Source organism: Rattus norvegicus, chromosome 4 (genome assembly GCF_021556685.1).
Source record: "Rattus norvegicus strain SHRSP/BbbUtx chromosome 4, alternate assembly SHRSP_T2T, whole genome shotgun sequence".
Lineage (NCBI taxonomy): Eukaryota > Metazoa > Chordata > Mammalia > Rodentia > Muridae > Rattus > Rattus norvegicus.
In genome coordinates, this window is record NC_141537.1 from 95,385,847 (window position 1) to 95,413,753 (window position 27,907).

Sequence of the window (27,907 nt, forward strand, 5' to 3'; positions counted from 1 at the left end):
TTGGATTTTGTGAGAGACTTGATTCATTGTGATGCATTTCAGCCATTTGTAGTTGATTGCTGCACATATCAGAAATAGTTGTCACTTTACAGCTATGCTATTGACAGTAAGTGGGAAAATAATAGCTGTAGTGAGAGAGCACTGGAACAAACTAGGAATTAGTTATAGGGAAGTTCATCAAAGAAGAGGTCGAGAGGAAACTATATCTTAGAAGCCCAGATGTTTGTTTGTGCATGACTTCACATCATTGTCTGCCCTGCAGCTGATGAGGGAAGTATGCCAGCGGATATAGCCACGCTACTGAAAACGTCAATGGGCCTGTGAAAGGACAACTCAGAATTCCTGATCGATGAGCAAATATCAACTTGGTGCATTCAAGGACATTCACATCACAGTGACCGTGGGGTTTATGAGCATTTGTAACGTTTTATAATTTCATGTTGCATTTCACATAGTATGGACAACTTTTTGCCACTAACTGGATTCTCCAGATACTCACATCCTGAAGATGTTGAATAATCATTTTTCAAAGCAATTTTCTGAATGGGGATTAGTTGGTGATTGTTTGTAACAAATATGCTAATGCTTTAGAAATGTCAGTATTTTTGTAATTATTTCTACCTCCAAATATATATACATATATATATATTGTCTTTCACTGGATAATGTGTGTAGATTTACATGTGCCTTATTTGACAATGTTTATGTCTTGTTTTGCCTGTCTGGTTTGAAGGTTTGATTATGTTAAAGAATGCAGCTGTATAGGTCGTTAGTCTTCATTTTATATTGCTATTTGAAGCAGATGTTCACCAATGTCAGTAAGAACTCAGCCTGAATCAAAGGTGGCATTCCATCTACTAACATCCCCAGGTCCTCTCCTTCTCCCGTTAGAACACATTTGTTTGGCTAGGCACTAAGTTGTTTCCCAGTGAGTAGGAACTGGCCTTTCTCCTGCTCTGGGGCTCAGTTACTTATTTAATTTTCTTACTGCACCTCTGGCTCATTAACTCTGCCTACTCTTGTGTGTGTTACCATCAGCTTTCTCTCCCGCCTTTGCTTCTCTTAACCATTGCCCAGTCACTTCTGCTCCAGTTTTCTCTCACACATTTCCTACTGCTGTATCACCAAGATCAGCAGATGCTGGTGACATTTTTCTAGTCCAGCAGAACAGATTAACTTAAACTACTTCACTTCAAAGGAAACTGGATGTGACTTCATACTAAGGTAGCATTAGGTACTGCATGGAAATAGGCCATTAAATTCTTAACAAAATATAATTTACCAGTTCCCAGAATTTCCAATACAGGACCACCAGAAGAGAAGCCATTGTTCATTTCCAGTTCAGTGTGGGTGACAAAGTGAAATTTAGAAGTAAAATTGCCTATTTGATATTTCAGTCTTTATTAACTTTTCATTTAAATTTTGCCTGTCAGTCTATATTGCTGTTTTTATTATACACCAGATTCTTTGTATAACTTGTGAGTTTTAAGTGTTTTGTTTTATTATGTAAATATCATTATAAATAAACTTATTTATAAACGAGAGATTGGTTAATTATTGGAGCTCATACTTTTCAAGACGTCCTGGTTGCTAAGGTGCTAGGTAAACTCTTAGGTGGTTGACATGATCCTACAGTGCTTTTTTTTCAGGTATCTGAGACTCTGACTCCTGACTCAGTAGATATAATATTGAAGATATATGAATATATCAGCTATATCTCCCCACTACAGGGCTACCCGGAATCTGCAGGTGTTAATGCTACCTCTTTATGATCACAGGACCCAGGTTGCTTAGTCAAGTTGTTGGAAATTGTACCTTTTAAACTCACAGTGAATTTCTCTTAACTTTTTTTGTATGAAATGTATCTCCCGCAGTAGGCTCATTGGTTGTGGTGATGTTACATCTAAATTTCTTCTAATGAAATGTAGTTGGATTCTCCCTGTAATATTCCATTATTATGTCTCGGGTTTAATAAAAATATTTGTGATCATTAAGTTGTATTTTACACCCTTTGTAATGGTTTTTAGCCCTCTTTCTCCTTCCCCAATGAAGTATATAATATTGAACAGAAATGGGACCATCTTATATTTAAACTATTGCTTGGCAGTAAATAGGGATTTGTTACATAGAATGAATCCTCAGTTGTCCCTCATTGGGCCAGTGCCATTAGACATCACAGCCCATTATTATTATTATTTTAATATTTATGTACTTGAGTGCTCTTAACTGCTGAACTATCTCCAGCCTGTTTTGTTTTGTTTTTGTTTTTGTTTTAATGTGAAGGATTATTGTAACCCACTCACTTGTCTCTGGGGCTCCTAACTTTCTACATCACAGCTCCTTTCCTTGTCAGTGAGCTGATGGAGGTCCTTTCTCTACAGTCTTCTGAATTGCAACAGTGCTGAATTCAGTCAACTTTTTTGTTACTCCTTTCTGTGGAATTTCATTTAAGCTTCAATATCACTTTTCTTGGCTGCCCTTTAATCTCTTTGAGTTCCTTCTTATTACCAATTTTGTGACATGTCAGACAGATGTGCATTTTTGTGAAGTAACTTTGGTGTATACCTGAGGAACATGTAGTGACTAGTGGGCATTATATTGACCATTAGTTTCTGGTAGCAATTTGTTGATTGAATAGCTAGCTCTAAAATCTGTATTTCACATGATTAGTCGTAATTAAGATACTGTGCTGACTAATAACACTGTCCAGGAAACTAGTGTGTAACTGAGGCATCCATGCAAGCTGATATCAATGCACAACAACATAAATTGTGAACTATTTCCCTGTAATTATAAAACGTGTGAAGTTTTGAAAAAATATTGGAAACTAAATGCCTACAGAAAAAGACAAAGTCACAACAAAGGAATCCTACACAGCAAGCACAATACTACAAAGTGAGAGGAAGGCCTAGTGGTGGCGAGAAGTTTGCAGATGCTGTAGCCGGCTGATGGACTTCTCATCTGATGATGGGTCCAGAATCATTTAGAGTTTTGTCTGTGGCCTCTTTAGGATCCAGGCAGAAATAGCAGGAATAGCTTGGACTTTGTTCCGTAGTGACACCAGTCTGGGGTAGATGCCCAACAGGTCGGGCTTTAAGACCAAAAGTGTGGTGCTGCAGATATCCCAATAGAAATCTGCCCAAGTTACCTGCTTAAAGGGAAACAAAGACTTGGCTTTTGAATATATTACAACGCCCGCCCCCCCCAAAAAAAAAGATCCCAAACTGAACTTCTTACTCCCAAGTAACATTTCCTTTCCATTTCAAAAACAATTCCTTGTTGGTACAAAAGCTGAACATGTGGATGGTAAAATTGGAAATTGACAAGCATCACAATGTTCGAGGGACATTTAAATGACTACTGTCTGTGACTTAGTGTGGATGCCTGAGAAGGGCAGATTGCAGCAGGTAGTCGAGTGCTACACTCCTTTGAAGTCCTGTCCAATCTCCCCGAGTCTGACCTAACACAGAGATTTTCATCTGTTCCAAAAGCCCTCTGTAGCAAACAGTAGGCTCATCCCAGGTGTGTACATGCCCAGTGTACACACTTTAAGTCTTGTGATTGAGAATAGCATGCTCTTTTTTGTGTCACCATCGATGACTCCACACTAGTCCTGCAAATACCCTGTGTGTGTGTGTGTGTGTGTGTGTCAGGGTTGGGGGGTCCTGTTATTATTTTATTATGTTGTGAACCTTGTATCTTTGCGTTTTAAAGTATAAAGGAATAAATAGTGGGTTGGTTATCCCTTTGGGGTCTGTAGTTCCAAATAAAAGAATTTGCATAATTGAATCACATCAAGACAAATAACTATATAGGTATCTGGTCCTTAATACAATGCTAAACTTGGCTAAAGTGTTGAGCACAGCCTATCCTAAGCCTGGGCCAGCTGAGTGTTCATCGTTACTTGAGGTTCATCAGGGGAGTGTGACATTGGTCCCATAACCACATCAGCAGAGTTACATTTGTTTTGTTATTTGTTCACTTTTTAATTTTCATTATTGGGAGACAGTCTGACACTATAACATGTTTTACCTAAGCTCACTCTGGAGACCAGGCTGCCTGGGATCGCAGCATGTTTCCCCAAACCCAGCTCTAGAGTGGAATTTAAATGTGTACTAAGCTTGCTTGTGTGTCTGTAATTAGAGCTGGTTGCTGGTGTTTCACACTTTTGCTGTCATCTAAGATTGCTGTGTAGAGAATTTACAGTTCAATTAAGATATGTATCAAGTGCCTACTGTGTGTCATACCCACGTCTAGGTGTTAGGGATGGCAGAGAGCAAGCTGAGATGCAATGCCCTCCCCTGATGTAGATTGTTTGTTGTTTGTTTGCAGTACTGTGGACCAAAACTCAGCTTTCAAACACCACCGAACCTCATCCCCGTCTAGGGTTTTGATTTAGAAGAGATTTATCAAATACACAGTGAAGTGCCAACGAAGGCAAAGTGCAGTGGCTAGCAAGGGCAGAGGGAGCCTCCGAGAGGTGCTGTTTGTTAAGTCGAGGGTTCCTAGAAATACATGCAGAAAATAGGGGCCCACAAGGAGAGTTTATAAGAAGCAAGTGGGAGGAAGGGAAGGGACTGTGCAGTGTGTTGGAAAACTGAAGAGATCCAGGGACAAGGTTGACTGATTAGTCATCTAAGCCACTGACCACAGTTTTCCTGTCTTCTGTATGGGAAAATTCCATCCATAACAGCACTGAGATCAGTTAGATTTGATTTGGGTGGAATCGTGTTCCTGCTCGAAGCACACCTATAGCATCTGGCCAGCATCCCTCTGTGACACAGGTGGTTTCCGGTAGCCACTGGTTAGGCTCATGACTTCTTCAGGGTTGGCAAGTGATGGTGTTTGCACTCTTACTTATGACTAGAACACCTCTTCCGAAGAGAAACTGCTTGCATAGACAAGGTGGGACAAGTGCTTCCAACCAAGCCTCTCGACTCCATTCTTTCAAACTGAGCTCCATCCTACAGCTTGCAAGGAGCTGGGATGTGGGTGTTGGATGTTTGATGTAGTATAAGTTGTCATAAGTTCTTGTTTGTTCTGACTTGCTCCAATTTGCCACTGTTAACATACTCATTGGAGTCTAGAGCCCTTCATTTCTAGCCAGTCCTGAGATGACTCAAAAGTCCTTTTGATACTATCTCTGGTTGCTTTGGTAAACTCATTTGCTTCTAGTACAAAAAGCACTCACTGTATTTCTGGTCTCAAATTGAGATTAAGTCATTTGTCTCCAAAGCCGCAGTTCCTTTCTGTATTTAAGAGAGCACAGAATCTGGGTATCAGGAGATACCTGTGGTAACTAGACTTATCTTTGCCTCCTTTTTTCCCACACCAAAGATCCTGACTTTTAGTAACATCAGTGTAACTTCTAATTTTTCCACTCACAATGTATGTATCACAAATACTATTGTTAAAACAATACCAATAGTGCCTAGAAACTGCTAATAATGCTACTGAAAATGGTGGGTTTTTTTCTTCTTCTGATATTCCTACTACAGCTCAGATGACAGTGCTTTGCTCAGATGTAGTGTTTTGTTATTAAGAGTACAACATGGGCTTGGGAGATGGCTGGGTTGGTAAGGTGCTTTCTGTGCAAGCATCACGAGGAGCCAAGTTTGAACCCTAAAACCCCTCTACAAAAGCTGGGTATGGCACAGCCTTGTGATCCCAGCACAAGCACAGCCTTGTGATCCCAGCACTGGGGAGGCAAAGACAGGAATGATCCTGAGGCTCACTGGTAGGCCGGCCTAGACTGGTGGGCTGCTGGCTATAAGATACCATGTCTCAGAAAACAATGTGAACAGTGATGAACAGGAAGGTCGGCCTCTGGACTCCACACATACACATGTTCATATGTACACACACATGCACAAAATAATGCAGTAAGTAGACTGTACTCTTATGTATGTGACACAGATTCACTCATTTTCTTTTGATTCTTAGGATAGCTTCTGAAGATTAATGTATATAATTCTATAAAGTACTTCATGACTCCCAGTCAGATTCATGTAAAGAGTTAGTTTAAAGAAGTTTAGTGTTCTATTTTTTCTACTATATTTTCTGAGTCATTATCCTGCTGCCCTGCCCCATCCCCATTCTGTGCTCTTTCCGTTTTGAGACAGGGGCTCATGTAGCCCAGGCTGGCATCAAACTTGCTATGCAGCTTCTCATGTGCTGGGATGACAGGTGTGTACTATCATACCTGGCTGGGATAACATTTTTGCTCAGTAAGATTTTAGTTCATTGACTTGCCTAAATATTATTGCTGGCCTTTTAAAAACACAAAACATACTCACATAATTGCCAATAAACCACTCTTTGTCTCCTAAGTATGTGTCCAAATCTTTCAGAAGATGAGGTGCTTGACGTGTGAGCAAGTCATTGAACGTCCGCTCCTAGGAGAGAGCAGACATCCTGGTGAATAGTGAGAAAGGTGAGAGCAATTTGAATTGTGAGTTAGAAGGAGTGAAAGTGGCTATGCACTTTCGTCATAGTTATGACCTTATTGAGACCTGACTCAGTCATTGATTATGTTTTAAAATTACGTTTATTTTGTGTGTTTGGTGGGTACACATGTTCCACTGAGCCTGGTGGAAACCGTAAGGCAACTTTCAGGAGTCAGTTCTCTCCTTGCACCATGAAAGGGATCAAACCCTTGCTACTCAGGCTAGCAGCAAGCACCTTTGCCCAGCGGAACTGTCTCACCAACCCTATTACTCATTTTAAAGTATTTTTGCCACCAGTTTCATTGTGTATTTTCGTGGTGGTATTACATCACACAGGACATTTCAAACAAACATTTTATATGCATATATATTATTTATACACACATACACACCATATTTTCTGCATCCATTACTTTATTTTAGACAGGTAAGTTCTACCACTTGTCTACTGTGGACAGTGCCATGATAAACATCAATGTATAAGTGTCTCTGTGATGTGCTGATGTAAATATCGAGAGGCATTAGGCAAGTTGTGGTATATCTGAATTTAGTTTATGAGAAACGTCTATGACTTTTTCCTCTCTTGTAATGAAAAATTAACATGTTCTTAGACTTCTGAAATCCCCCTTTAACCTAAGGCCCTTATACTTATGTAACTCAACTGACAGAAATAGATGTGTGGCATTCTATGAATCGGGATGCTCCAGTTTGGGTTTCTCCCTCATTACTGTACCTGACGGGTATAAAAGGCCATAATGAATCATGACACCCATGGCGGTTTGAATAGGTATGGCCCCATAGATTCGTGTGTTTGAATGCTTGGCCCATAGGGCTTGGCACTATTAGGAGGTGTGACCTTGTGCCAGGAGGTGTGTCACTGTGGGGGCAGACTTTGAGGTCTTATATGCTCAAGCTATGCCCAGTGACACAGTCTCCTTCTGCTACCATTGGATCAAGATGTAGACCTCTCAGCTCCTCCTCCAGAACCTGACCTGTTGGCACACTGCCATGTTTTCTACCATGATAATAATGGACTAAACCTCTGAAAATGTAAGCCAACCCCAATGAAATGTTTCTCTTTGTAAGAGTTGTGTTGGACTCTTCAAAGCAATAAAGCCCTAACTAAGACAGCTCCCATGGGACCTTAGGGATGTTTCCTCCCTGACAGCCACTGTGCCTTAGTATGAGTTTTGTCTGCCTTGCATATTAAAAACATGACACACCAACCACTCCCTTCTCATAAGTTATGTAAGGTGATATAAACAAGCAATATCCCGAGAAAGAAAGATAAATTCAAGACACCCATAAAACAGATCGATGCCTTTATTACATAGTTATGTTTTATTTTTGTCTCTGAAGATCAAGTAATTTACTTGTAGCCTCTTCCTTACTGAGAACTGTGTGCTTGCCGGACATGTTGGTGCATGTGATCTCAAATCCCTGTGATCTCAAATCCCTGGGTTAGCCTTGAATATTAGTCAATGCTAGCCTATATCTGCTGGACAGCTACACACAGTGGGGTGCAGGACATAGATGCTGGAAAGTTTTGCAAAGGCCATGTGTACTTTCTAATGGTCACGCCCACATTGTCAAGTCCAAATAAAAACTTATAATACCCACATCATTGATCGCTCCTTTACCTCAAAGTTTCTTTATAATTCGTCAAATTATTTCCAACTAATAAAATTTAAATTACTATATAGAAAATAATAATTTCTTAAGGTTCATTATTAAATAAGATGAAGAAATACAATTGTTATATCTTTTGTTTTTAGGTAGGGGTGTGTGTGTATGTGTCTGCGTGTGTGAGTGTGTGTGTGTGTGTGTGTGTGTGTGTGTGTGTGTGTGTGTGCGCGCGCGTGTGAAGTCCTGGAGAAGCCTTAAGCATGCCAGGAATACTCTGTCACTGAACTCTGTATCTCCAGCCCTATATATGTTTCCTGTTAAATCTAGGTGGCCACTCTGACTTGCTGGACTCTGACATTTCTGGTCTCCTCTTCAGTGATGTTGTGAGCTGGGTTTTGCCACTGAGAAGGCTATAGAAGCTTGTGTGTTTCTCACTGTTTCCAATTCCTCACCACCACTCTGAGTCAATGTTGAAACTGGACCTTCAGAATTACTGCTCTCCTGCTCGTTTCCCACCTGCATGCTGCTCTTCACATGAGAAAACAAATGTAGACACACTGGGTAGCTAAATAATGAGTACTCATAATAAAGTCAAAGGCAGTCCTGGTGACCAGCGTTCACACACTTACTCTTTCACTTAATCCTTACAATTGGAAACAGAATTTTAGCAACAAATACAGAAATAACAGCATTTACTCTATCTCATGCATTTTTTGAGGACATATAATGACAGTTTTTTTCAGTCAGACTTGTGTGATGCCCCACATCTGTAACCCCCTGCACTTCAAAGGCAGGGTCAGGGGAACTGCAAGTCTAGGCTGGGCAGAATAGCGAAATCCTGCTCACTAAAAGACCAAGTGTGGATAGTCAGTATTTTGATTTCGAAAATGCCATCTGACCACAAGGTGGCAGCAACTGACCCTGCTCTGAGACAGAGCAAAACAGACTTCATTGATGATGTATTCAGAGCTATTAGCAATCCCTCTGAAATATGTTCTTTTGCATAACTTGTTCCTGAACCTGAGTTTCTATGTCTTTTAAACGGGGTTTTACACATTTAAGAGCATCGCCCACCGTGTTATGCACAAAGCTGGAGTATAAGGTTTATGAGCTTTATTAGATAGTCTCCTCTGGGATGTCAGCGGTCCTCAGCCATAGAAAAGTAGCAAAGGAGAGAGCAGCCAAGAAGGGGGCAGACTGCCTTGCAGTGGGGTCTTTGGCACCCACCCTGGACACAAATCTTTATACACTTTCTTTCTATATTGGAGAAAAAAGATGTCACATGTGACAAATATAAGGGCAAATTAACAGTTAACTCTATAATATCTAATTGTACTAGCTGAGGTTTAGTGAACTCTTTCTACCTTGTCATATGTATATCCACTACCACTAGATGCTCCCAACATGCTTCACAGGTAAGCCCCTTTTGTCTATACTTCCCACTCAAAGACACTGAACTGTGAAAAGGGAATTGCCACTGCAAAGAAGGCAATAGGGGGTTAGGGATTTAGCTCAGTGGTAGAGCGCTTGCCTAGGAAGTGCAAGGCCCTGGATTCGGTCCCCAGCTCCGAAAAAAAGAACCAAAAAAAAAAAAGAAAAAAGAAGGCAATAGGATTCAAGCCCATTATTATGATGCCAGAGCCCAAATACATTATGCCAAAGAGTCTTTTAACTCTTCTGTCATCAAGGCTGAGCTTTTCAAGACTTTGTCCTGAATATCTCTATCTCCCTGTCTCTGTCTGTCTATGTCTCTGTCTCTGTCTTTCTCTCTGAGATAGTCGGTTAGATAATAAAACCTGTCAAGAAATAGTCTATTTAAAAACATGATAAAATTTTAAAAGGTGAAAATTTTAGAACTCATGCATCCATGAGTCAAGTTGAGGATGTCCCCTGAAAGCACAATAAAACAAAACAAAAAACCAAACCAAAATGAAAAACCAAAAAATGGTGGTAAAGATCTCAGCTCTCAGCACCCGGGGTTCTGCATGACAAAGGGAATACAGGCAATGGTGGAGCAACTCTAAACGATTTTAAGAATATTTGAAATATTCAAAGTGTCAGGCTGAATCAGTCCAAACAAGATGGTGCCAAGATGGCTCAATTGAGAAGATGCTTGCTGTTCAAGCAGGGGGACCTGAGCTGGGATCTCTAAGGTCCATGGAGAAATCAGGCTCTCTAACAGGCAGCTGTAACCCCAGCACTGAGCAGCAGGAATGGAAGGGCAGTGGGCTTTGTTGTCTGTCATCTAGTTGAATTGGTGACCTCGAGGTTCAGTGAGTGACTGCCTCAATCACTAAGCTGGGGAAGGATTGAGGAAGCAACTGAACAAAAATCTGTGGCCTACACATGCATGCATATACATATGTGCATCCAGGCACACAAGAAAGAAAGGTGGTGCCAAAACCTCACTATTTCTTTCATATGTGTATGTGTGTACATACATATATACACACATATAACTTGTTTGCCTGTTTTGTGAGATAGACTCTCACTATATAGCCTTGGTTGGCCCAGAGCTTCGTATGTAGACCTGGAACTCTACATAGGAAGAGATCTGCTTGCTTCTGCCTCCACAGTGCTGGGGTTAAAGGTGTGTGTCTATATAAGCAACAAAAATCACCATTCTAAACATTTAGAACTTTAAGGAAAATAATTAGATTAGCCAAACTTGTCAACAGCCAAGAGCCTGTCGTGTCTTCAAATGCTGGTGGAACACTGTTTGCGTTATAGAAGTCCTTACCCAACAATCTTAGTTTTAGTGCTGTGATAAACACTATGACCAAAAGAAACTTACAGAGAAAAGGGTTAATTTCTGTTTATAGCTCTCAGGTTACACTATCACTGAGGGCAGGAGTCTGGTAGCAGGAACTGAAGCAGAAGCTGAAGTCCTGGAGGAGAGCTGCTTATTAGGTCCTTTGTTTTTCTAGCCTGCTTTCCTATAGAACGCAGCACCACCTACCCAGGGATAGCCCCACCCACAATATCAATCGATAATTAAGAAAATACTCCACAGCTCCACCACCAGAAAACTGTGTGGCTGGGGAGTGAAGGAAACTATGGCCACCTTCATTCTGTACACCCTGGTGCTGATTCGAGTTCTCCTGAGTATGAAGAAGAACGGCTTTGGTGTTGACTGCTGGAATGGCTTCGGGAGCAAGGTTCAAGAAGGGAGAAACCACTGAGGACTGGGCTAAGTGGGAGCTTCAGGAATAAAGTGATCTGACTGTGGCTGCACTGCACAAGGTGGACCACATCTCATTTGAGGTCCCGCTTGACCAGATTCCCTTTGCCAACATGTGACCTAATGACAGCTACTGGTTCCTACTCGTGCGTCAGAAGAAGTTGTTCCAAGGGCACTGAGGTTCCAGAATCAGGACACCATCCTCGACTACTTGCTGAGTGAAGTAGATGAATTATAATACAGAGAAGTCTGTCTGGTTTTGGCCACTCAGGCTGTTACACAGTCACAAGGTGTTCAAGGCACCACAAGGAGGGGCTGGCACTTTCTCTTTGCAAATGTTGGGGTTGAAATGTGAAGTGTCACTGATCCCCTAATATGTTTGAACACTTCATGTCCACCTACTGGTCCTGTTTCCAAAGGATATGACACCTTTAAGAGACAGAACACCAACAGGGGAACTGAGTAACTGGGGGTTGCCAGGGAGATGGAGGGCGGGCCTTAAGGTTTTATAGGTGAGCCCCACTTCTGTCTGCTCTGCTTCCTGACTGATGCATGACCAGCCGCCTCACACTCCTGCCACTGGGCCTTATCTGCCTCCAACTACGAGCAAGCAAACCCTTGCTCAACCCCCTTCTCCCCCCAAAAAAGAAAGAAAAGAGAGAAAGTGCCCCACAACATTCCCTAGAAGCCAATCTTACCTGTGGTTCCCCTCTTCTTGGGTGACTCTGACTTGTGTCAAGTTGACAAAACCCAAACCCAAAACCAACCAAGACATCAACCAACCAAGCTATGGAACCAGGCGAGAAACCGAAAAAGCAGCAAACTACTAAAGCGGCAAACTTTTGATCTCCTATGGTCAGTAAAGTTATCGGTGCATTGCTCACGGACACAAGAGCACAGAACAGGAGGCTGGCAACAGGGAAGGGCCAAAAGAGACATTTGGGATGTTAATGATGTGTGCATCACGTGTATAGGGCAAAAGCAACTGAAGCCGTGACACAATTGCAGAAGTCCACACGTCCTGTGCCATCCCATCTTCTCTTAGTGATGTAGCCTTTGAAACGCTAGAGGACATGATCAAATGATGGAATAGATACGAAAGTGGGCATCACCTGGGAAACAAGACTCACTCTCAGAAGAAAGGCGTGGCTGGGATAAGGAAGGCCAGAGACAAGAGCTCTGTAGAAACCCACAGAGCTGCAGGGCACTGGAGGTCTCCAGGCCAGAGATTCCATTAAAGAGCCAGAGAGGCAATTGTGCTCAGAAGACAGTGGCGAGGACAGGCAATCTGAGGTCACTGAATTTGAGGGAAACCTTATCAGACAGTGTGGAAAGTTTCCAGGGAAAAAATGTAAAAAAGAATTAGGCTTGGAGGAGAAAATATGAGAAAGCATTACTCCAGTATATAGTCTGGACATAAATCCAAAACCTACATAATTATAGAATATTCATCCAGCACAAAGATTTTTGCATTAGCATGGTGAGAGCATAGGGAAAAGGAAGGAGAGAAGACAACGAAGGAAGAAATTCCAAGTTAGATGTGGACTGCACAGCTGCAATCGTAGCACCTGGAATACGGGAATAAAAAGCAGGGGTTGCAGGTCATTCTCACCTATGTAGTGAGATAGAGGCTAGCCTTGGCTAAAAAATAATAGAAAAAATGAAGAAAGACAGATTCTTATGGCTTCTCTAAGAGTTTATAAGAACTGTCTAAAATCGATACATCCTATTTGTATATGCTACAGGAAAATGGTGGCACACATTGTGTAGTCTACACAATGTGACACTATTTCAAAGGGAGAAAGACAAGACATACAGACAGACACAGACCCTGACTCTCACACACATACACACACACACACACACACACACACAGAGAGAGAGAGAGAGAGAGAGAGAGAGAGAGAGAGAGAGAGAGAGAGAGAGAGAATATGTGTATTAGCTCATTGGTGAGATGCTTAAATAGGTAAAGGCACTTTCCCCCAAGCATGATCTGAGTTCAATCCCAGAGACCTACACGGTGGAGAGAACTGATTCCTGCGAGTTGTTGTCCTCTCATCACATACATGCTACGGCTTGCATGGGCTTGTACAACAATAACCACGTGCCCACAAAACAAATGTTTAAAAAGAAAAGCATGAAAGAAAGGAAGGTGTGTCTGTCCTCAGAAAATAGGAAAAAGCATTAAAAGCTGGATCTGTGGGTCTGAAGGGACAGTTCTATGGCTAAAAAGCACTAACTGCTCCTGCAGAGAGCCTAGGTTTGGTCCCCAGCACCCACATACCAGCTCACAACCATCTGGAACTCCGGTTCCAGGGAATTTAAAACCCTCTTCCAGTCTCTGCAGGATCCCGCATGTACAGGGCACACATACATTCACAGAGGCTTGCACACGTCTTTAAAAGCTATTTGAGGTGGGGTTAACAAAGGCTCTGTCGGGAAATCATTGACCTTGCTTTAGAGTCTGCTATAACTTCATTTTTAAAAAGTGCGTATTTATATTACAGAGATTAAAAATGACTTTTAAAGCCCCATCATGCACTTTCTGGAGGCCATTGAAGGTTGACCGTAGGAATGATAGTAAGCCCATCACATTACTTTTAGATCTTGATTTTCCTCTGCCCATGGAAAGAGTGACATGAAATCGTCCAGGGTATCCACCACTGCATCCACTTGACACTGCTCCAGCTCTGTCTTCCCAGCCAAATCTATGGGACAGAAAAAGGCCATTTTGTATCTAGCAACATGCTCAGTATACACTACTACTAATGTATCTCATAGGGGACATAGAAAATTCAGTGTGAAACAGTTGTGAGTCAGAAGACAGAGGTTGGCGGTGGAACTAGGGACTGATGGTAAAATTCTGTAGTCCATTCTTCTTTGTACAGCCCAAAAAAACTCCAGTTAAAAATCTTGTCCCAGCTTTCATCATAAAATTTCAACTTTAAGAATAATAGAATGTCTTAACCCTGGGACAACAAAGCGCCTTGACTGACAGCCAGACAGGAGCTCAGTCACGGAACCCTAAGTATCTCACCATGAACCTAGATAGGAGATAACCATGCCAACTACTGCTGAATCCTGGGAGCTGTGGCTCCTGATGGTCAAATATACAGACAGTGGTTAAGCTGTGTCTGTGGCTACAATGCACTGGATTTTTTTGTTTGTTTGTTTCTGTTTGTTGAATGTCATGTTCCTCTCAGCTGTCACATTCCCTTCAAACTGAAACATTTTGTTCAGAAGGAAAGCAGAGGCTCTAGCCTCTGGAGGTAAACAAAAGAGAAAATTGGGATTAAAAAAAATTACCAAAACTTGCAAGAATAAGACATTTTTTTAAAATTTAAATTTTTATGTGCATATAGATACGCAAGTATGGAGTACTTGTATGCAAGTACTCCACATGCCAGCAGTTCGGAAGAGCCTGTCGAATCACCAACTTCGGTTACAGACAGTTGTGAGATGCCATATGGGTGCTGGGAACACAGCTCTGGTACTCTGGTAGAGCAGCCAAGTGCTATTAATTGCTGAGCCATTTCTCCAGGCCCAATTTACAAGATCTTCAAAGCCTTCAATATAAAAAAGAGTAAACACTGACTGCGATTTCTTTAATTTTTTTCTAACAAGTCATTGATCTTTCTAATCTTTTTCTCACTGGTGCCAATTGGTAATGATTCAGCGTTAAAGTCTTGTAAAATTGACTGCTTTTGTATCAAATTACTAAGCTCAAGGAAATCCAAGCTGCTGATGAAGAGCTCAGATAAACAACACCAAAGTGAAGCTGTTCCGGGGTGAAAGAACATGACTGTTGCACTTACTTGTAACTCTTACCTGTGATTTCTGAGAATTGATTCCTCTTACTAGCCTGAAAAAGCCACTCACTGTCCCCTCACTTCCCCGCAGCCATGGTTGGACATCTAGGATCCAGGGTTTGGCGGTTACTTTGCATCAGGTGTGATGCCTCAGTAGACATTTCTACTTCTAAACTGCAGTAATCTCCCAGTCCCCTTTGAAAATATTTGGGGCTTTCTTCCTTCCTGAACTTCCGGCATCAAATTACCCACCGGCCACACCTGAAACCTGTAGTTCCCTATTCATTCCGCGAGGGCATGGCTACTACTGTGAGTCGGCCCTACAGAAGCTAAGAAGTTCCAGCGTGTTTTGAAAGAGAGAGACTCCTTACCTGTTGGCCTCCTGTCGCTGGAAAACCTGATCCGGTAAGGGGTACTGGGATTGAGGACTGTGTTTACAAAAAACTGAGAAGACCAGAGTGCCAGTGCTATTGTTGGTGGGTGTTTGTGACATCCTCCCCTCCCCGTCCACAGTGCTCTTCTGAGAATGACAAAGCCTGTCTACTGTACCTTCTAGCCCTTCCTTCTCTGCTGCCTAGCCCTACAAGGGTTTTGCATACTTTCTCAGATTCTCCACACTCCCCTTTCTGAGTTACCTCTACTCAGGGAAGTCCATGCCTTGGATTTTCTAACCAGGTTCGGTGCATTTTGCTAAGGAACCCTCCTTCTCTACCCTACAAACATGAAGGTTTTGTTGTTGTTGTTTATTTTTTTCTTGTGGTTTTTTTCTGTTTACTCCAAGGACTGAAAGTCTGGTGAGTCTAAGTGAGGTCCATTTGCCTGCCTCCTCAGTACTATCAGGAAGTCCTTGATAATGCAAACTTTTCAGGGTCCTTCGGGAACCCAATGTAGAAGCAAGGAAGAGTGGATGGGTTCTATACAGCCTCCAGGGAACCTTGATGCACATGAAGGCTGGAGGCCTTGGAACCCTAGACATCCTCTGAGGCTCCACTCAAACTTTTCTAAGTCCAACGTCCATAGACATATTCAATCTCCTCTGACCCTTCTCAAGCCTTCACTTGTTGAAATATCTGCTAGTACACCTCTTCATGTGCTTAAACTTTTAAAAATTAATTTTATTTTATGTATATTGCTATTTTGCCCTCATGTTCACCATATGTGAGCCTGGTGCCCATAGAGGACAAAAAGCCTTGATCAGACCAACCAGATCTGGAGTTACTGATGGTTGTGAACCACCGTTTGGATGCTGGGATCCAAACCCAGGCCTCTGCCAGAACAACAAGTAGTCTTAAGGTCGAGCCGAGTCTCCAGCTCCATGTATATGTTTGAAACAAACGACGTTGTCCCCCAAATGGGAGTCTAATCATTCGGGTCACTTGGGTGCTCAGAGTGTTTGGATAATGTGGTGGTGGCAGTGGGGTGGGGGTGGACAGTGCTAATTCTAGTAGATTATTTAAAAAGAAAAAGATCTTTAAAAGAAGCCCAAAGTTGCTTTTTAAAGTGAGACGAGCAGGAGAAGGGGAGCAGGAAGTGAAGAATGATGAAAGGAAGGCAGGTACCACCTCTGCTACCTGCGCTCACTGCCATGGTGAGCTGTGTTAGGGAAGCCTCAGGTGACACTCAGTAGATTAGGGAAGCCTCAGGTGACACTCAGTAGAGGCAAGAATGCCACTACCCTATGTTTTTCAACACCATCAGAATGAAAGACACGGGATTATGACTCCAACAGGTCAACAAGTTCCAGCCTTCATGTGCTGTATGCATTTTTGGCTGTTTTTGTCTGGATCATAATACTTGATGTTAGTATGATTTACCAATCCATTTTTTCCAGCTATATTCTAGAAAGGACATGATGGCAATGTGGCATAATGTGGGAGGAGGCAGGTACAGTATACAGAGAGGTTACTGGTGTGGTAGCACATGCCTGTCATCCAAGCACCAGGTAGGCTGTTACAGAAGGATAAAGCATTAAGGCCAGTGTGGGCTACGTAGCAAGTACCAGGCAAGTCAATACAGCAAAGTAAGACCTGTACATAAAAATATAAAGTAGTAAAATAAAAGAGCTGTCTAGAGCATCCACAGAAAGTTCTGCTAACATAGATGATACATTTATATTATTCTAATCTTCATAGCCATTCTTAATTGCACCACAGTTGAATAATAACATTTACTGAAGAAATACTAAAGAAAGCACTACCCCCACCCCAGTTATTTAAGGCCTTAACTAACAACAGGTATATTACCTGTGTTTTTGGTCAAATATCTTGCTATTGCGAGGCTCTGGTGAAGTGTAAGTCCTTCCACCTCCAAAACAGGGATTTTGCCAAATGGAAGAGCTAAAACAGACCAAGTGATGGTTCAGCTTGAGAGCAGAACAAGGAACGACAAGAGAACTCAAAACAATAGGAACAAAGCATTAAAGTCACGAAAATTCTTAAATAAGAATATATGTGTATATATATGTTTTTATATAATGTATATAAACTTTAAAATATTACTTTAAAAAATACTGTACTGTTTGATCTATATCCAAGTCTCTCAAAACATTTCTTCTTAAAAAGGACAATTTCGCATTCTCTGGCACAGTCTTTACACTTTGCTAGCTTTGAAAACTGGATATAAAGTCAGTTAAAGAATTGACTGTAGGGGTTGGGGATTTGGCTCAGTGGCAGAGCGCTTGCCTAGGAAGCGCAAGGCCCTGGGTTCGGTCCCCAGCTCCGGAAAAAAAAAAAAAAAAAAAAAAAAAACCAAAAAAAAAAAAAAAAAAGAATTGACTGTAAAAATCATGTTTACGAGTGGGGCCCGTAGCTCAGTTGGTAGAGTGCCTGACTAATATGCACAAGGCCCCGCAAGTCTCTGAGTTTGATTCCCAGCACAGCATAAATAGAGTGTGCTGGTTAATGCCTGTAACCTTAGCACTTGTGAGGTGAAGTCAAGTGGATCATGAGTTCAAGATGATTTTAAACTTGTTACTGTTTGGACAATGTGAGAGCTGCTCTCAATGGAAACAAACTAACAAACAATAACACAAATGTTTACAGGAATACCACGGGCTGTACTATTGCATTATGAATTATAAATTTACTACTTTTTAAAAGACTTACTTGTTTTTATTTGTTTTTGTGTTATGAGTGTTGTGCCTGCATGTATGTAAGTGCACTATGCTTTTGGAGGCCAGAAGAGGGAATGAGATCCCCCTGGAGCTGATTACAAATGGTTGTGAGCCACTATGTGGGTACTGGAAACTGAACCCCAGCCCTCTGTAAGAGCAGCAATTTCTTTTAACTACCGAGACATCTCTCCAGCCACATATTTAACTTTTATTTAAAGAAACCCCTATATTTAAAAGCTTCATTAATATCACAGTCTCAAAACAGATTGCATGGGTTACTTTAAAAAAATATTCCAACAATTATAGAGGTTGACTTACACAGACGCTAAGGAAGTTCTAATCATAGTCTTATTTTGATGAAGGGCAATTTGAAGTACATAGTAAAGATGGAAGCATTTTATACAGATTTAAGTTATAGCAGATAACAGTACTTTATCAGTAAATTTCAAATTTTTTAAACTTGAACTTTTTACTTTTGTGAGAAAGCTTTCTTACAGAAAATTAATAAAATTTAAAACGAAATATTTCTACTAGATAGCTTTAGTGACCGTAGTATTCTGATTAATTTTCTGATTAATTTTCCATATTGTGTTAGTTAACCTTGTCAACGTGATTAGATTGAGAGAGGTCTACATTCGTATTCACATCTCTCTGTGAGGGTCTTTCCATAGATGATGAGAACACGTGTCTCTGATTTAGTGATTTAGTTTATTCTACTGAGCGATTCTAGCATCGGATGTGCTGCTATGAGGTGGTGGACATGTAGGAAGTAGGGCCTCGCTGGTGGAAGTGGACTGCGGGGCCTCGCTGGAGGAAGTGGACTGCGGGGCCTCGCTGGAGGAAGTGGACTGCGGGGCCTCGCTGGTGGAAGTGGACTGCGGGGCCTCGCTGGAGGAAGTGGACTGCGGGGCCTCGCTGGAGGAAGTGGACTGCGGGGCCTCGCTGGAGGAAGTGGACTGCGGGGCCTCGCTGGAGGAAGTGGACTGCGGGGCCTCGCTGGAGGAAGTGGACTGCGGGGCCTCGCTGGTGGAAGTGGACTGCGGGGCCTCGCTGGAGGAAGTGGACTGCGGGGCCTCGCTGGAGGAAGTGGACTGCGGGGCCTCGCTGGTGGAAGTGGACTGCGGGGCCTCGCTGGAGGAAGTGGACTGCGGGGCCTCGCTGGAGGAAGTGGACTGCGGGGCCTCGCTGGTGGAAGTGGACTGCGGGGCCTCGCTGGTGGAAGTGGACTGCGGGGCCTCGCTGGAGGAAGTGGACTGCGGGGCCTCGCTGGAGGAAGTGGACTGCGGGGCTTTTCCTTTCCATCTTGGTTGTATCGTCCTCTTTACTTTCTCCTTGTTCCCAGCTCTCACCTGATGAGCACTACACCCTTTCCACCACGAAGTTTTTCTTTCTCAGGGCCTAAGCAGTGAGCTGACTGCACTGAAACCTATGAGTATACCGTTCTTTCTTTAGCTTCTTCCCTCATTTCTGTCACAACCCTGAGAAACTAACATAAGTGTTAAAAATAAACCGTGACTTATATGATACTATATAAAGCTGCAAAGTTCTTCTTTTCACTTGACGGTAACTTTGAAATTTTCCTGAATCAACCCGCCACCATCATTTCAATGACTATGATGTGCGTCGCCACATGTACTGACTACAACTTCATTGACAGTATCAGGTTTGAGGTAGTTCTCTTGAGTTAATTAGGTTTGAACATAATTTGGAAAGAAGTAAAAACAATCAGACATGGCTCATAAGTCATGCACCTCAAACAAGGACTGGGACCGGGATTCTATACACACATCCGGTGAGTCCAAGGTCAAGCTCCTTTACTTTTCGAAGAAGCACGGCTTCGAGTACTGAGCTAGCGAGTACACCACACGCAGTTCAAGGCTCTGAGCTGCCGTGAGCAAAACAGAGATCCAAATGAAACGGATGTGACCTCAAGGGCTCCATTTGCAGCACAGGTGTAGACAAAAGGGAGGTGGCATGTGGAGCTTGAAAGGGAGACTTGAAAGTGGTACTGGAAATTTAACATGCCCACTGGTCTTCAAGCATTCTACCCCGAGAGAAGGCTGTTAACTATGGACTCGTTGCATAAACAAGGAACTGATGTTTGGGGAAGTTTATGTAAATTAGCAGGTCACCGTCTTGGTGGAGGTGCTATTCAACTGAGGTCAATTGCCCAGCTGCTTCTTATAGATCTATGAGCCATCTATTGAGAAAGAAGATAAAACTGGAACAAGGCCAGAGAATGGTACGCATCTGTTTTGGTAACCTGAACACCTGCTTCGCAGTGTTAAGCTCTGTGGGGTAGGGCTTGCACTTCAACCGAAAGCCCGGAAACACATGCTCCCTGCATAAAGCCGAACAGTTTATGACACTTACTTGGTTTGATTTTAGGCCAGTCAGCTTGTTCTATTCTGTGATCTTCGTACTTGATGTCCAAATAAGCAAATATATAACGAATAATTTCTGCTCTTCCCCTCATATTAAAATAAAGCAGTTTGTAGTTGGGCATGGTACAGTTCTGGAAAGAGAAAAAAGGGAGGCAGCTTTTGTTTTTTTCAGTTTTTAAAAATCCTTCGAGGGTTGAGTAAATGTATGCAAATACAATGAATTGTAGTCATCCTGGCCAAGGATTCTCCTTCCTCCACTCCCCCCCACCACCCCCAAAACTGTACTTTAAAACAAAGCTTGAATTCACTGATTGCTCAAGAACACTGAAAGGGAAACCAAAGAAAACTCATAGAAGTAAATGATTTCCATTTAGTAGATATAGCGATGGGATGCATAGCATTTTTATAATGCAGTTTTATAACGGCCAGGCAACTGACTGACATTTTCATAGGAGACTGAATTCTACCAAATTGCTCTATGCTTTTGGACCAGCTTATAGAGGTTCTCTGAATTTTAAAGTCAACTTTAAAAATGTGGATATTAATATAGATTTGGAAACTAAGACTTCTGTAAAGTTCTTAGTATAATACCTAAGTTCTCATGTTGTAGACCAGAAAAATTATTGACTACCATACATTGATGCAATAGTGAAAACTGTTCATTTAAAATGGCAAATTAAAATGGTTTGTTTTGGGGGCTGGTGAAATGGCTCAGCTGGTTCTATCTCCAAAACATTCAAGAAAGTGAAAAGAGAGAACTGATTCTATAAAGATATCCTTTAACCTCCACTTACATGCTATGTGCACCTGCATTCTGTACACACACACACACACACACACACACACACACACACACACACACACAGACACACACACTCACAGACACACATCAATGCACTAATTAATTAAAAATGTAAAGTGATGGGGCTGGAGAGGTGGCTCAGCATTTAAGAGCACTGATTGCTCTTTCAAAGGTCCTGAGTTCAATTCCCAGCAACCACACGGCGGTTCACAGCCATCTGTAATGAAATAGTTGTCCTCTTCTGGTGTGTCTCAAGACAGCAACAGTCTACTCGTAACATAAAAGAATAAATAAATTTGTAAAAAATATTTTAAAAAATGTAAAGTGATAAAGATCCTTTAAAATATACATTATGGAATTATAATTCTTACTAGAAAAAGGAAATGTATTTGTTATAACTTCTTGATGTATTTATTTTATATTTCAAAGAACAAAATAGCTCACAGAGTGTGAGACAGTTATTCTTGGTTGTAATTTGAATTGAAAAGCCTTTTATAGGAATTGATTATCATACATAAATGTATTTCTCCTTACATATATAGTATACATGTGCAGATACATATGTCCATTACACTAAAAATTAAATATGCAACTTTTTTCAAATATTCACAAATAGCAGTGACCACATTGTGAATTCTGCATAAAGGAGTTCTTTTATTGTTAATATGTGATTATGCTATTATGTTAATATGTAGTTATATTGTGACTTGCTCAAAGAAGACTATTACATTTTTTAGCTATCTATGTTTCTCTGAGAACATACTATTTAGTATGAGATTTGGAGATATAAGCACATCCGGCAAATGCTTATCTTTTCTCTAGAACATTCTTTCAATAGTTGTGACATTAAAGAAGCTGTGCCAGCATACCACATCCCTCAGTTCTTGTATAACTACATTCCATTTAAAGGAAAAGCTTCTTCTTCTACAGGAGCACCCAGACTGTAGGCTTGTATTTTTGGGGTTATATATGTGTACTTTGGAAACATTAAAAAACAGATAAAGATAAATGAAGATGGAAATAATTACTGATTCTAAAATAATATGTTTAATAAGGCTTTGCACAAAAATAAGGAATTCCAAGTAAATGTGTCAATGAGTAATTTATGTAAGCTATGTACTAGAAACTTTTATAAAAATGTAAGCTATGAAGTTATTATATATTCAAAGAAATTTCACAATAGACATTAAGCGCTCTGGCTTTTTTTTTTTTTTTTTTTTTTTTTTTGCCTCACTTCACTTAGCAGTTCATCTCTGTGGCCATAATCCTACTCTACTGAACCATGCCTGCTTCAAAGGACGAAGGTGTCCCCTACCAAGTGCACTGAAGGACAAGGCCAGCAGAGAATGAGAGAGAGAGAGAGAGAGAGAGAGAGAGAGAGAGAGAGAGAGAGAGAGAGAGAGAAAGCAGGAGACAGTGGCGGGCAGTTAGTGACCTTGGGAATGGCTCTTTTCTGAGCTTTAGCTTTGCCGCCTATAGAACTACATCGAAAATATTACCTAAAGAGCACTGGAACTCAAGAAACCCAGCCCCTGCTCCAGTCCTAGGCTGCTGGAGGGGCAGCCATTGTCTTCAGTGTTATGGTCACCATGCTCTAGTGGGTAGCCCCATAGCCATGTCCAAGGGGGCACCCAGATTAAATTCAGTGAGTCACTGAATAAAAACAGGAGAAACAAAGACACAAGAAAGTGGAAGAGACTTGTTCCCAGGAAAGGGCTTGGTAGGGGGAGATAAAGGAAGTGGGACGTATGAGGCCAAAGGTTATTATACACAGGAATGAATGAAACTGCAGAAGAATACATGAAAGTTTCCATACAGGGAGTGATTTATAGTGAGCGCAGCAGATACAAAGGAGAGGGAGAGAAACTCCAGAGTTCTTTCCGTCCATGAAGGGTATGAGCCAGATTTACATGATTCCATTGGATCTTGTTATCTGAAAACTCATTCTGAAAAGCTGAGATATGAAAATAAAAGTTAAAACATATGTGGTTAAGCTCAAAATGACACGACAAACCACAGCAAAAAGCATTGCCAGCAAAAGGGTGGTAACAGCAGTCAAGCAGTTGAAAAGCCTCTCACTAACACTACAGTCTAACTTTTAAAGGGGAAAATCACGTAACTGTGAGGTGTAACCAACCAAAGAAAAAAGAAAGTAGAAACAAACACTGACTTGGCAGCTAGCTACTGCTGTGGTTTTACAGGCAAAGTTCACTCATTCCCGAAGGGAAAGGTGGTTCTTATCTTCCATAAGTAGCTTCAGAGAAGAGAACATTAGGAAAAAGGCAGAAATGTAAAAGGAAATTCTAATTTTGTTAGCATACATTTAAATATCATACGTATCGGTTACTAAAAATTAATAGTATATGAATAGACAGACATGCCGTGACAGAAGGATTGATGGCAGGGTCACAGTGACTTAGAAGATGTTCCTCTATTTGACAGATTGCTGACAGGCAAAAGCAAGCCACACTGTAATCTGAACAAATGCCAAGTAATGTCTTTCAAAGGCATTTAGGGGCTGACAGAATGGCTCTAGGCTTACGACCCTCTTGCTGAAGACCCAGATTCAATTACCCACATCTACACTGGGTGACTCATAACTTTAGATCCAGGGGATCTGATTCTTTGTTGGCTTTTGAGGATATCTGTATTCATGCACACATGCTGATACACATACATGTAACTACAAATAATAAAAATAAACCCTTTAAAAAGATATTAAACATTACCATTCAGTTGTGGTCAGAATTCTTAAGGAAAAACAAAACAAAACAAAACAACAGCAACAACAACAAGCCTCCTTAGATAACCAGGAATTGGAAAAAAGTTCCTGGACTCCACAAAGAGTCTCAGCTAAAAGTTTCAAGCAAATTTCACATAAATATGAACCAATAGATTCAGTTTCTTTCTTTTTTTCTGTTTTATTCTAGAATGCTCTTCTATTTTCAAACATAATATTTTTTATTGATTATTTGGGAAACTCATATAATGCACCTTGTCACACATACTTTGCTGCCATTCCAGGTCCACCCTACCCTTGTGACCACCTACCCCGTTCCCCCACCCCCATCCCCCTCAAAACGGGAAGAACAACAAAACCAAAAGCAACAGAAAAACAATTAAACTCAGTTTCTTTAATGTCAGCATAGCCATATGTATTACATCCCCAACCCGAGCAGAGCGGTTAATTTAGTAAAAGAAGACGGTAATGTGAGGAATGCCATGGGATAAAAGAGATAACGTGACAACAGATAAAGTGAGGAGTATCAAGGGACAGGTTACCATTATCTACCTTCAAAAGCCAAGGCAGATCTGTCGGGAAGCCTGACTGTAAATTTCAAATGGCAGGTCAACGACCAAAATAGCTGGAAGTAAAGGAACTGTGGCAGAGGTTCACCTAACGGCTTCGAGGCTTGTGGGAAATGTCTTGTAAATAATTTAATGTGACATGGACTGACCCTGGACTCTGACCTCATAGGAAGCAATGAATATCCTAGTAAGAGCACCAGTGGAAGGGGAAGCCCTGGGTCCTGCTAAGACTGAACCCCCAGTGAACTAGACTATGGGGGGAGGGCGGCAATGGGGGGAGGGTTAGGAGGGGAACACCCATAAGGAAGGGGAGGGGGGAGGGGGATGTTTGCCCGGAAACCAAAGAATTATTATTAAGTATTAAATAAATTAAAAAAAAAAGAAATGTAAGTAAAGAAATATATCTAATAAAAAAAAGTTGCCTTGGCAAAAAAAAAAAATAATTATGTGGTGTTTCGAGAGATAGAAAGCCTCAAAACAAAACCGCTCATATATGAACATTTAGTAGAGACATAAATGGGCAGGATTTTAAAAAATGCAAATAATTAGACTCTATTTTGCCTCACACAAGAAATGTGGCCAAGTCGGGTATACTGGCACATGCGTTTAACCCCAACAGTCAGTAGGCAGAGGCACAGGAGTCTTTGTGAGTTCTAGGCCAGCATGGTCTACCTAAGCTCTAAAACAGACACAGCTATATGGAGAGACCTTGTCCTAACAAACCAAAACAGACAAGAACTCCACTCCTGTTATTTGGCTCCGATTTGACTGAACCTGATTTGAATAGATCCGAGAAGTCTGGCATCATACTCGGCTCTCTTTTCCTGATGGCTTCATTTTTGAACTTTCCACTCCCGTGCTGTCTTAAGAATGTCACATTTACTCCTGAAGAGAACAGAAAGTTTATCTACTTTCTTAACACTCCAAGGGAAGTCATGCAAAGTTCCTGATTGAGTAGATATTTGGAAAATATCGTGTGCATTTCCTCAGCACATGACTAAGCAATGACAGCCCTGGGTAAAACATTTATGAGCTTAAATGGACTCTATCCACGGTAAGATTACACTCTTAGTATTTGCTAAACTTGGCGGGAAACAATATTTCACATAGGTTAATAGTGCTTGTTTTTAGAAGCGTTCTGTCTTTTGTACTTCTATTCTGTTAGGTTTCTAACTACCTTTACTTTACATTATACTGATATTTGAGCTGATTGTAAGAAATATATGGGAGCAGTCAACATGGGCACTTTTAATGTGATTCTTAATAGAATGTGAATTATGGTAAAATCACTTAAGTCTGATTAGGCAGGTGTATTACTTTGATTAAAATAAAACAGCTCAAAATAGTCTAACAGTTTTAGTCTGTATGCCTAAAAGATGATAGAAATCCAAAGCCAATTCTCAGGCAGAAACAGCCACCAGCAATTTTCTAATTTATTTAACACCAGTGGCCTGAACTCTCACACTTCAATAAAAGAACTCAGAGATACTTGGGGTTTCCTACAACTTCTTTTCACATGTCCAGTAATTCTGCAATAGTTTGAGTCTGGAGTACACAGTGGAAGCATCTATGGTCTTGCCAACAGTCGCAACCCCACCACCATCACGTTGTAGTGGACATGGCACAGTGTTTGCACCTCATTCGTGTGGAGTCTGGTATTTTAAAATGCAGAAGCTGAATGCAGAAATCAGCTAAGGAGCTACTGTCCACAGAACATCTTGCACATGTTGGCATTCAGTGACAGCAGCCATTGCTCCCTGACAATTAGAAAATGGAGAATTCACCAACTTCCATGATTTCACAGTGAGGGGGCGGGCAGGATTTTAGTACAGATCTGGAAAATTTACCAGTTCTCAGTGAAAAGTTTAGATCAAGAGGGAAATGGATGACACTTTGTTAACTACGTTGCTAATTCCAAACACTGGATGTTTAATTTTTGGCTGAGATCTCTCTATTTCCTACCAAGGCTAGCGAAATACCACTTTAGAGGCTTGCCTTGTGTTAGTACCTGAGCCTGGGGAGTAACTACACTGCTATTTCGGAGCTTTGCATTCAGCTGTCTGAACTGAAGTCGATCTCTTAAACTATCTTTACTGTCAAATGGTGAAAGGAGCAATTCTTGGACAAGCATGGACACATTTCAACAAAATATGCCTTAACGAGATAGAATGTGATGCCAATAAAACACACACACACACACACACACAGCTTTGGGGGGGCATAAATGAAAATTTATACTGCTTTACATTCAAAGAAAATCACCGGGAGAGTTCTGAAGATGTTATCAAGGCTAATCAAGATGGGATTTTTTTTTCTCTCCAAGGATGGTGATGTTTGGGGGTATTTCTAAAAGTTTTTGGATCCACATCTCTTACAGATTGTCCTTCAATTTTCACACGATCACATATGGGATAAGCCGATGCCATTACGTTGGAGCATATAGACCACAGAACAGTCTCCAGCCGGGGAAGATGGGGGAGAATAAAAGAGAAAGAACGAAGAGATCCCACCACTTACCTATGCCGAGAGTCCCTTCGCTGTGCTGTGTCTCTGTGTCTCCGTTCCTATCTGTACTGTGGCTTCTGTGATGAGCGAGTGATAGTCACAAGACAGCCAGAGCCCACTTCCTCCACCTAAAAGCCTTCCTGCATTGCTCACACGAGATACACACGTCCAAAGTTCAGCCTGGAAGGAGCTCTGGTAGCTTTTGCCACCATTTCCCAAGCTCTCTGTATATACCCACCAAATTTGCATAAAGAGTAAAGTCGCAGTCACAGGTGCTTGTGTGTACGGATTGCTACATGTTCTTTCTTCTTAGTCTTACACCACAGGCCTCTGGGGAATAAGAACAAGTCCTGTCACGTTTTCCTACAGTGACTAGAGTGTCTTACTTCTTCCTTTCGCAGTCTCCCTGGAGAAGGTTTTGCTCTGTGCCTTCTCACCCATGTCCACCTCCAACACACACCCTGTTTGCTCATTATACACTGTTCATCGTGACGTCTCACAACGCATGATTTATTTGTTTGACCCCTGCTCCCCATACAAATAGTGTCTGTAACATCGAGTGCTTCAGTGGTCCCTCTTCTGAGGTCTCTCATTTTTACAGGACTGTTGGACATGTCACATAGACACTGATCTCTATCTGATGACTGAATGCTCTTAGCATTTCTGCGCACATCAGACTTTCACAAGGACTACATTTGCATGGTTGCTTGAGTTCTGTTTACACTCATTTCTT

At 41.5% G+C, this 27,907-nt stretch overlaps 2 protein-coding genes and 1 pseudogene across 10 annotated transcripts in view; 2 read left to right on the forward strand and 1 right to left on the reverse strand.

The window, feature by feature from the left end:
• Window positions 1–1,994, forward strand: part of Smarcad1 (SNF2 related chromatin remodeling ATPase with DExD box 1) — a 61,080-nt gene extending 59,086 nt beyond the window's left edge. For 3 of the 4 annotated variants that reach the window (NM_001107864.3, NM_001443550.1, NM_001443549.1), the window contains 1 exon segment: window positions 263–1,994. In NM_001107864.3, coding sequence (NP_001101334.2) covers window positions 263–324 — 62 coding nt within the window. In that variant the 3' untranslated portion in view covers window positions 325–1,994. 4 annotated transcript variants of the gene reach the window in all.
• Window positions 475–27,538, reverse strand: Hpgds (hematopoietic prostaglandin D synthase). Of its 6 annotated transcripts, XM_087659128.1 has the most exons (7): window positions 27,187–27,244; window positions 20,548–20,689; window positions 17,306–17,398; window positions 13,852–13,961; window positions 6,297–6,395; window positions 5,192–5,249; window positions 2,766–3,151 (listed from the first exon to the last, which is right to left on the reverse strand). In XM_087659128.1, the coding sequence occupies exons 2-6, from the start codon at window positions 20,678–20,680 to the stop codon at window positions 5,205–5,207; spliced, it is 480 nt and encodes a 159-aa protein (XP_087515254.1). In that variant the 5' UTR covers window positions 20,681–20,689; window positions 27,187–27,244; the 3' UTR covers window positions 2,766–3,151; window positions 5,192–5,204.
• Window positions 11,101–11,491, forward strand: LOC147994884 (oxidized purine nucleoside triphosphate hydrolase pseudogene; annotated as a pseudogene).
• Window positions 27,539–27,907: the final 369 nt, after the last annotated feature.